The following is an 11,631-nucleotide window of genomic DNA, read 5'->3' as shown; positions in this document are numbered from 1 at the left end:
AAAAGTTCACAAAAATACCACAAACGCTGCGATCACCTCAGCGGCTTGTTTTTGCATTGTGAGCTCTGCTGCCTTTGACTTTGTGCCAGCTGACTTTGTTTTTACATTTTGTGTGCTTTTTCGTGTGTTTGCTTTGCTTTTTTCAATAGATTACTTCATTTATTTACAGCGCTGCCGACCCGGACTTTTGCTGGTACTTCATTTATCAAAAGTCGAGTCAAGCTGCGCTGCGTCGCTTTATACGAAGCTGCACAGAAGTTGGCTTAGGGGCGATAGCCGCAACTTGGCCATTCAGTACGATTTGAACGTTTCGTCTTGGCGGTCGATTTAATTGGGATCCACGGTCCACGACTGTGACGTAAAAAAGGTGTTTGTTTGAAAGTAGAATTTTTTGTAGTGAATTCAGTGAAGTGTAGAACACAGAAAACGTTGCACTGAGATTGCGTGAAGCGATTTTTAATTTTTGATGGGTTTCGCAACCCCCAAATTTCGCAAGTCAAAGGCGAGTTATGAAAGTTTTACGAAAAAGAAAAAAATTTAACAAGTGCGTGTATATGTATGCATGTTGTGCTACATTTTTTAGCCAAAACACAACCTCGAGATATATGAATTTTAAAAACTGAATGTTTTTGATAAAAAAAAAATTTTAGCGCAGATAGGCTTTAAAATATTAATGGGAATTAAAAGAAACCAATGGTAAAGGTGCTCAAGTGAAATAAATTTAATATAAACATACAAATGCAACCGAAAGAGTTTGTGCCAATTTTGTTACTAACTAAAATACTAAACAACAAAAACAAAAAAACAAATATTATTTGTCACTTGGTGTGCATAAATTTTGAAATTGTTTTAAAATACTGTACAGAATAATAAAAAAAGGTGCAAATAAAAAATATGAAGAATTAAAAAAATAGCCTACACAATATTGCGGTTGTTAAATCTAACGGTTATTTGAACTTCAAAAATTAAATTTTTTTAAATGTGTAAAAAATGTATTGGTTGCAAAAAACCTGAATGTTCTACTTTAAAAATAAATATTTATTCCAGTGGACCTTACCTCATCCAATGTATAATATAAAATGCCATAAACTAAAAAAATCCGCTAAAGTATCAGAAAGGAAAAATTACTAATCTTAATTAAAAAAATCATTAAAAGTATTTTTAACAAATGCTTTGCTTTTGTAGCCATTTTTTTTGTAAATATATGTCCCCTTTTCAAATCTAAAATTAAAAAAAAAACAAATATGAAAAATTTATATAAAACAATTTTTGTATTAGCCTGTTTTTGCTCGTATGCTGAGATAATCTCCAACAAATTTAATGAACCCTTGGGCAAATTTATAAAATTTTTCATCAATTCGCCGTTATTTGGTAGTAATCACGAACTCAGATACGTATCTTCACAGGCAATAACAAAATAAATATTTATTAAAATTAGAATAAAAGAGTTTTATAATTTAAAAACGGCATTCAAAAATAAGTTATTAGAAACTTAACAAAAATTGTTCAAAAAATTAATAAATTAAAAAACAAAAAAACTAAAAAAAAAACATTTTATGTTTCACACTGGCAAGCTTTCGTTCTTCGTCTTTTCGGTATTTTCATTACTAAAATGATATTACTAAAAATTATAAAAACAAGAATTTAAAATTTCTACGTAGAATTCTATGGAACTCTTCAAAATTCAATGCAACATAGAATTCCAAATTAATATAATATTTTTCTGCTAAAAAAAGAAGCAGCGCATTTAAAATATTATATTTCGAAAATAATTTACACACATTCAAAAATATATTTAAAGATGAGAAGTACTAAATTCAAATTTAATTAAAAAACTAAATTCAATTATAAAAACTATAGCTTTGTTAAATGTTGAGCAATAAATCAAATTTAAAAGAATACAATATAAATAAAAAAAAATGTGTCAAAAATTATTTTAATCATATTGAAATCTTAGTAAAGAGCTATCGATTTAGAGGTATCGGCTTTTAAATTGAAATAAAGCAACGAAAATTCAAATTGATTAGGCAATCTATTATTTTTGTGTAGAACCCTTCATGGCATTTATTTTTTAAAGATAATCTCTTTCAAATGTTGGCCGCAACTGCGCCGTAATTCGGCCTTCCTACCTATTTTGAAATGACACGCAGGAGGACTTTGGTCGATATCTCGTGAATAACTTTAGTAATGTTGGCTTCAAATGCCTCAATCGAAGCTGGTTTATCCGCAAAGCATTTAGACTTTACATACCCCCACACATAAAAGTTCAAAGGTGTGATATAACACGATCTTGGTGGCCAATCCAGTGGTCCGAGACGAGAGATAAATTGCTCACCAAAACGACGACGCAGTAAATCCATTGTTTCATTAGCAGCACCGTCTTGTTAAAACCAAATGTTATGGAGATCACAGACTTCAATTTCCGGCATCGAAAAGTTGTTGATCATGACGCGATAGCGTTCGCCATTTACTGTTACATTGGCACCACCCTCGTTTATTGAAGAAATATGGGCCAATGATTCCTCCAGCCCATAGGCCGCACCAAACGGTGTTTTTCAAAGGATGTAATGGCTTCGAGTTGGTCTTCAGCCCATATACGGCAATTTCGTAGCCTTTAATCTAAAAATGCGCCTAATCGCTGTACATCATAAGTTGGCCTGAGCGTGCGATGAACACTTTTCACCGAGCGTCGATTTTCGTGATACGATTTGTAAACATTGCTGGGGCGTAAGCCTTTCCTTGATGAAATTTCAACGAATACTGAAAAGAAATGTGTATTTAGTTTGAGAGTAGTCACACGTGACCTGTCAAAAAAACCCTATTGGAAAAAGTGCTCCCAATCTGTTCACCCTTTGTAAAGTTACAGTAGGCAAAATAAAAACGGAAATATCTCACAAATTTTCAACCTGAAATTTTTTTTTATATTTTTATTTTTATAGTCCCCATTTATTTTATACATCTGTCCATTGACATTAAGTATGTTGTTCAACAATTTGGTCAGGAATTGTATACATCGCTTAATGGCCAGTGTCAAAAGCGATAAAATTAAAATAAACGAAATAATATACAATAATACAATACAAGTTTCACTTTACATGATTACATTTTACAACTATTTTAACTATTTTTAATTATTTGTTTTTTACATATTTATGGTTTTTTAGCATTTATCATACTAGGTCGCTTGGTCGGGTTCTCTTTAAACGCCTTTTTGCATTTCTTTCTCTTTCAAGAAGTTTGTTGATATCTGCATTACTGTGTGTGTGTATTTTTTCAAAGTGCCTTGTTGTTATCTTTTTGATTTCGTCTTCGTCTACTCTTGTTATATTAAAAGTCCTGTGGATGTTATCATTTTTCGTGTACCTGTCAGACATGGCCAAGATTAGAAGAATCTTAGATTGCTGTCGTTGGAGTTTTTCTATATGAGTTTTTTTTAGCCGTTCCCACACCTGTAGTCCATATAGCCAGAATGGTTTAATCATAGTTTCGTACACTAACAGTTTGTTCTTTATAGTGAGTCTGGATTTAGAGCAGTCTAACCAATGAAGTTGTCGAAGTTTTTCTTTTATTTGTTTGACCTTTTGCTTTAAGTGGTGATTCCAAATTAGTTTGCAGTCCAAGTGAATTCCCAGATATTCAGTAGTTGATTCTATTGTAATTGCTTTATCATTTATTTTAACTGGAACTGCGGTAAATTTAGTTTTGTTAGTAAATATAACCTGTACGATTTTGTCTTCATTTATTTTTAGGCACCAGTTATCAAACCATTCCTTAACTGCGTTTGCGATGCAGTTTTTCAGTAGCGATAATTAAGCTTTTGTCTGATGCTAATATTATTGTATCATCTGCGAACGTAGCAATTGAAGAATTAGTTTCGTTAGGAGGTGGTATATCTGCGGTGAATAAAACGTATAGTAGAGAGCCAAGAACGCTTCTTTGCGGAACTCCAGCAGTTATTTGATGAATATCTGAACATTGATTGTCATATTTAATATAGGAGCTTCGGTCGGTTAGCTAGCTTTTTATGATGAGATATACTATTTTTTTTTTTTTTTTTTTTTTTTTGTAGTATAGTAGTCAAAAGGTAGCATTCTTTTTATTTTGTGGAGTAAGTACTCGTATTTGTACAACACTTTGTCAAACGCTTTAGCTACGTCCAAAAATACTGCGGCACAGTATCGGTTGTTTTCAAGGTCTGATTAGATTTTATTTGTAATTCTATGGATCTGTTGAATAGTCGAATGTTTTTTTCTAAATCCAAATTGATGATCCGGTATTATACATTTTTGATCTAGAAGTTGGCTTATTCGATTATGCAGTAATTTTTCAGCAATTTTAGATATTGTCGGTAATAATTGGTTATTGGTCTATATGATGAGACGGTAGTTGGATCTTTACCCGGTTTTGGCAATGCAATAATCTCTGCCACGTTCCAGAGCTTCGGAAAGTATTGTAAGCGAAACATTGCATTAAAAACGTTTCGCAAGTATACCTATATGCCTTGGTTGGTAGCTCCGCTTTATCATGTCATATCCGGGTGCTTTTTTATGTTTTATTCCTTTTTTGATGCAAGCTATTATTTCGTGTGTATTCGTGCTTTTTATTTTTGTAAAATCATAGTGGAAGTTGTTTTGGTTGTTGATTTTCTTTTTTTCGCCATAGAATAGATAGAACTTTTTCGAAGAAGCCCATGAATTGTCATCTTTTTTTAGTGGTGGTTGATGTTTTATTTGAGTTTTTAATTTTTTAGTACATTTCCATAAAGAGTAGTTTGTATCTTGATAGGGAGTCAGATTCTTGAAATAGTTTTCGATTTCTTTGTTATTTCTCTTATTTAAGGTATCTTTCAGAATTTTTGTAGCTAAGTTTAGTTTTCTTTTGTCGTCAGGTGATCTTGTTTTTTGCCATCTTTTTCTTAACTTTCTTTTTTCTATAATTTGCTTTTTAATAGTAATGTCAGTTCTTGGTGTATTTGTTCTATTTGCTTGCTTGGGTGCCGATCTGATCCCTGCTTCTAGTATTACGTCATTAAAATGGATAATGGCATATCCAATGTCAAGTTGCGCTTTTAATATCACATTTGATATAAGTTGATCGTCAATATAGTATGCGAAAATATGTATCTATAGATTTAATATAACTTACATATTCAACTAGTATTGGCGAGTGGTCCGAAGAAAGTTCATAGCACGACTGAATTGTCAATTGGTTATGGCTTATGTTTTTGGTTATGCAGAAATCGATCACATCAGGAATTTTCTTTACGTCAGTTGGGCAATAGGTAGGTTCTCCAGTACTTATAAATCTGCAATTGTTTTTGATATTAAAAATACAGTTTTACTAAATAAATAAAATTTGGAAAAAATATATATGTATAAAAAACTTTATCGCAGGCATTTCCAATTTTTTTTTTTTTTCGATGTCCACAAAATTATTTTATTCATATCAAAATCTTCCTTTCACATCTCCACCAACGGGACCCAGCACTTTTAAGTGCGTATGTATATATGTCATATCCCAAACTTGGTAGCCACCCTTTTTCCCGAAATCCTTCTTCCCAACAACCGGTTTCCCGACAGATATTTTTCCCGACAAATGTGTTTTTCTTTGTTTAGACAATTTTATATCATATGATTCTTTAGTGTTGTCATAGTAACAATATAACAAACCTCAAGTTTTTTTATAAACTTGTAATTTGATCCAGTTTCGACATGGAACCAGTATAAGTTTGCACGAGATGGGCACCACAAGACAAATAATGCAAGTGAAGGATGGTACAATCGTTTTTGTCTACTTGTGGGAAGCATCATCCAGACTTATATTCAGCTTCAAAAGAGTTCCTAAAAGAACAGGCGGATGTTGAAATTATGATAGCTGAACTTAGGGCGATCTGTAAAAGCGGTACCAAAAAAAATGGATAGAAGTCCAAAATCGCTTGCGGTCCATTGTTTTACAATATGAAGAATACAAAAATTCTGGCATTGTTTCCTCATATCTAACGTTATTGGCACACAATATTGCTTTTTGATGGACTCCTTTTACTATTTATTATTATTTTCTAATTGTCGGGACTTGCATTTTCGGGAAAAATGTTGTCGGTAAATTAGATTCGGGAAAATATCTGTCGGGATACAGGTTGTCGGGACACGAGTTGTCGGAAATAGGATTCAGGAAAAGAGACGGGAATCCCCAAACTTGCAATCCGGAAAATTTTTTTCACACCATCTTTTCGTTTTACATCCATCTTCAGGTTTTTGGATCTAAATTCAACCCTACCCAATATGCTGAGATATTTGACCGAAGTTCCAAAAATGGTGTATATCCACAAATTCCTTCTATGTCCCGGTGTCTAGGCCAGCAGTCGAAACGGCTCAAATTTTCCAGCACGCTTCTTTAGCCTGACATAAAAAAATTTATATGGAAGTATCGATCCTCTTACGTATGGCTTCTCTTGGTACCCACATACTCAAATGCTCATGCAATATAAAGCCAACCAAGTACGATGCCAGCTAACTCACGCAACTTCACTTTTCGATCATTCAAAAGGATTTTATGTTGTTCTGGCGTTTCGGTCTCATTTGGACGCCGACTGCGCTGTACATCATCGGTGCCTCTACGACGACGTTTGAAGTCAGCAAACCATCATATTTTTGTTGTTTCTGATGAGGCAAAGTCCCCCCACGGCTTCGCGAAACAAACACCAAATTCTTTTTCATCCATTATTTTGAAAATAACAAAAGTTACGTCACTCTTAGCACAATAACTCTCGAACTAATGAATAGAATATCATGAAATCTTAACAGCTGTCATTTTAAGATTAGTACTAACTGAAAAAAGAGGGAATGGAATAAAACCAGTACCATCTATGTGTCAGGCCTGGTACTTGCCGATGACCGGTTTCTTGTTGAGTTGGCAAACGTTTTTAATAGGCTATATAATATGGGCCAAGTATCTGAATATTTCGAAACAAGTCTGATATATCCGCTTTTTAAAAAAGGCGATAGGAAATCTCCCTCCAATTATAGAGGTATCTCATTCATGAATTGTGTTGCAAAGATAATGATGGGCATTTTAAATGAGCGACTCACAAGCTGGGTAGAAAATAAAAATATTATAACAGAATTTCAAGCAGGTTTCAGAAAGCGACATTCAACTGTAGATAACATATATAACCTAGCAGCAATAGTCCATATTAAGTTTAGGGAGAAGAAAAAAGTGTACGCGTTTTTTGTGGACTTTAAAGCCGCTTTTGATACTGTCCCTAGACAACTATTGCTCTACAAGCTTCATGAAATAGGAATCTCCACCAAAATGGCAAACTTTATTGAAAGTTATTCCACAAATACATGTTCGATAGTAAAAGTAGGAGATGAAATGAGTGAAAAATTCAAAATATCGTCAGGAGTAAAGCAAGGGTGCCTACTTTCACCTTTGCTCTTTGCTCTTTACTTGAATGACCTGCACGACTGCTTGGAGGGGGGACTCTTTATAGATGAGTTATTGCTATTATATGCTGACGATATCGTCATATTGGCAGATGAGGTAAGTGCTCTTCAAAAAATGATAAGCAACTTAGAAAAATACTGCGATTAGTGGAATATGCAAGTAAACTTATCTAAATCAGCTATAATGATTTTTCGGAGAGGCGGTAGAATAGCAGAAAAAGAAAAGTGGTTTTTTCACGTCGAAGTTATACCAATAACGAAAGAATATAATTACTTGGGTGTAAAGCTAACATCAAAACTCAGTTTCAAGCAACATATAGAAAATAGAAATGTTCTAGCGAAAAATAGCATAAATGCAACTTGGCGCACATTTCTTAGTAAAAATAAAATTAAGTTGTCGGCAAAATGGAAACTGTTTTTAGCGGTGACTAGAGCAATCCAGAGTTATGCTGCTCAGGTATGGGGAAACTCGTTGTTTGAAGAAGTAGACAAAATTCAACTTTATTTTTTAAAAAGGGTACTTCATCTCCCGAGTAATACGCCATCTTATTGCATTCTCTTGGAGACAAATGTTCCAAGCTTTCATTTGTATACACTGCAGCTTCACTTAAAATATATATTCAAAACGTTATTTGAATATGATGATAATAGATTGCCTCATATACTACCAAAAAAGAATTTAGAAAAATAGATATTTTGGGTTGAAGAAATTAGTAATCTGGCACAAAAGTTAAATATAACAGGTAACTGGGGCACTTCAAATAAAAGAGAGTGGAATAGAAATATAATTTCAATAATAGAAAATGATTCGAATATTCGAACTTTATGGGAAAGGGCACACCAAAGCACCCGATTATATAAGGAATTAGACCATAACAACGCCAGAAGCTATTTAAACGATAATACTGGGATCTATAAAATTATGTGGATTAGAAAGGCAGATGTGATTTAATATACTTGGGAAGCCAAAGGGACTTAAATTGCACTTTATGTAACTTAAATGAATTAGAAGACATCACACATTTCTTAGGAAAATGCCCGATACTTAAAAGAATTCGTCAAAGATTTTTTGGAAAATATAGTTTAAACCGAGATGAACCATAGACATTTTAAATGGTATGGCCCTTCTGGATATAATAACTTATTTAAGTTCATCACTGGTGCTATAGAATATAGAAAATTAATTTTAAGCGAATTTAACACATAGTACCATAGTAACATATGTAAAATGTAAGAATTTTGTTTTTTTTTTTCTTTTTTCTTCCGACAAACGACCTAGTGTCACTGTCGTACGTTCTAATGTTAATGATTAAAAATGAAATGTAATGTTTATTTTAAAAAAGTCGAACAATAAATAATAATAATAATAAAATAATAATAATAATGTGTCAGGCCTGGGACTTTTCAGCCCATGTGTTAGCAGCTGAGTCAAAAATTATTTGTGACGACAAATTTCGCGATTCGTCTTAACAACTAGATGGAATTTCGGTAATATTTTTTAAAAGGCGATGAGATGGCAAGCCTTACTAAATATTTTTGCAGCTGCTGAGTTATAACAATCTAAAACTATCACAGGTTTCATTTACGAATTTTATTCATTTTTCTTTTCAATTAGTCTAACCGGCTTTATCAGCTGCGTTTGTCGAATTAGTAGTGCATATTATTAAATAAAATAATCAAAAAAATATCAAATTTAACGATAACAAATTTTATATCATCTAACTTTCTTATTTCTGATAAAACAGAATTTACATATACTTAAAACTTAAAAACGAACCTATTGAGGAAACCAAAAATAACTACGAACACTTGCTAAAAGCGACTAAACTACCACAACCACATAAATTACCTACTTTTATGATGTAACAAAGAATAAAAACACTTTTTAATTAAACAAAAATCGTAACGAATAAAAACTCAACCATCCAAAAAAGAGTGCATACAAAAAACAAAATAAAACACAACAAAAAATGCGTCCGAAAATTACATCCTACTTTGTGGGTGCACACCTTCTGCTGCTCACACTAATCACACGGAGCGACAGCAGCGCGCATGCGCTCAACACAGCTGAAACGGCTAATCCGACTTGTTCGTTGAAGGACAATTGCAATTTGAATGACAACTTCCCCACCGGCGCAGGTGAATCAAGTGACAAGACGGCCAGCAAATTGGAGAATAAAATTGCATCCATTTTCGAGGATAAGGTCAATTACAGTCTGAAATTGTTCGCCGATGCAGATGTCATCGAGTACAACACGTTGGAAAGCAATTTAACCGGGCGCACACACATACCAATGCCGGCAACAGCGAACTTGACGCTGAGCCACTTGCAGGACGCGGCCGACGTGGAGGAGGATGAGCGAGGTGAGTAAGATTTACTCGAATTATTCAGTACGACAGCCTGCATACACTTTAATAAAATGTTAGATAACACTCCATTTGCATGTATATGTATATGCATGTGTGGATTTATGTACTTTCCGATGTAGTTATTAATAAAAAGGCAAATATCCAGGTGCGCACTGGTTTGACAGCGACCTTCAATGCGCAGATTTTTTTTGGCCAAACTTATGCAGGCCAAGCCGCTAACTTTTATGTGTGCCATGACACTCACATACATACGTACATACATAACTGCACTTAAATTTGAGTGACTGGCTGAACTTGTCAATATTAACTTTTTTCTGACTCTCTTACACATACATATACATATATATATTTACATTTCTTTCTTTCCTTTCCACTCTTGTATTTTTGCAAAATCATGATAGTATCAATTTTAGCCGCGCATTGATGGTGAAGACCTAAACCTTACTACCAAATTCTCAAGCGCGCGTTTCGCACACCCAAATATTGGTCAGTGCGGCTCATTTATCGTACATACATACATATGTATATACATATGCAGCTATATACGTATTGGCATGCACATATTTAACTTGAAAATAATTTTAAAATTTCTTCGCACACAAAATTTCATCATCGACACTGACCGTTGTATCCACAGCAATTACCAAACAATAAAGTAGGTAGACAAAAAAACCCAAAAAACTATTTTACTTAATTGGGAACTTCAAACACGTCTGAAAGCGCAAAAATTATTCACTGTACTCGTACTCGTATTACTCTGTGGCGTATTTGCACTCAAATATATAGTTACAAGAGAGTTAAAAATACTTTTATTCATAGTCTGCGCCTATGTTCAAGTAGCTACACATGTTTACATATGTATATATGTATGTAGGGAAGTGATATTTCTGTAAATATAAAAAAAGAAAAATAATGAAAAAAGAACAAAGTGCCTTCTTACTTTATGGCACTTACGTACAACTACTCACTAGGAACCAGGCACTTCTCGTTGAAAAAAATATGTAAACAATTTTTTTTAATTCTTTTTCATTTCATTTCATTCACTATGCCTATAATTACTAAATTATGTAATAATAGAGGTACAAAATGAGTTAAAGAAAATATTTAAAGGTAAGGCTTGTAAGTAATTGGGTTCCAGCTTAGATAAAAATAGAGATCTGTGAGGGGGGAAATATACTCGTGGTAAAAAAAAAATAGTTGGCGCGCATACCTGTGTTAGGTGTTTGGCTGAGCTCCTCCATCTATTTGAGGCGTGCGTGTTGATGTTGTTCCACAAATGAAGTTTTAATTCTACTTCGAACGGCAAATGTTTTGTTATTTCATGGCAGAAATACTCTCGGAGGTTTGCCATTGCCTGCCGAGGGGCGACCGCTATTAGAAAAATGTTTTATTAATTTTGCTTCCACCGAGATTCGAACCAACGATCTCTCTGTGAATTCCGAATGGTAATCTCGCACCAACCCATTCGGCTACGGCGGCCGACATTAAGCTCGACCATAATTTCTAAAAATAATTATATTTCATTCTATGGGCGAGAAAGAACTTTTAACTGAAATCAGCGAAAGAAATCACTCCATCCCAATGAGTGCATACTCAAAGTTTATGCAAATCTTGTGGTATTAAAAATAATCAGCCTTTTAAATAACAGCAAACATTATTGAATCCGAGGCTTTTTTAAATTTTTCATTGGGGGGGGATTTTTAAGTGGCGGGTCCCAAACCCAACGCACAACCAGCTATCCTGGAATGTTTCGCCTTCTCACGTTAGCTCACTCCCGAACGGGTGTTCGGAAGCTACCCAGAGGATACGTAGGCTA

At 33.8% G+C, this 11,631-nt stretch overlaps 1 protein-coding gene across 3 annotated transcripts in view; it reads left to right on the top strand.

Moving 5' to 3' along the window:
* Nucleotides 1–304: 304 nt before the first annotated feature.
* LOC129237352 (nose resistant to fluoxetine protein 6) overlaps nt 305–11,631 on the top strand; it is a 116,146-nt gene continuing 104,819 nt past the window's right edge. The window contains exons 1-2 of one of the 3 annotated variants that reach the window (XM_054872040.1): nt 305–367; nt 9,191–9,809. In XM_054872040.1, coding sequence (XP_054728015.1) covers nt 9,416–9,809 — 394 coding nt within the window. In that variant the 5' untranslated portion in view covers nt 305–367; nt 9,191–9,415. Of the gene's footprint in view, nt 557–9,190; nt 9,810–11,631 lie in introns of all 3 variants that reach the window. The other 2 variants (XM_054872039.1, XM_054872038.1) reach the window with 2 other exon arrangements.

Source organism: Anastrepha obliqua, chromosome 2 (genome assembly GCF_027943255.1).
Source record: "Anastrepha obliqua isolate idAnaObli1 chromosome 2, idAnaObli1_1.0, whole genome shotgun sequence".
Lineage (NCBI taxonomy): Eukaryota > Metazoa > Arthropoda > Insecta > Diptera > Tephritidae > Anastrepha > Anastrepha obliqua.
This window is presented reverse-complemented; position numbering and strand designations above follow the sequence as displayed.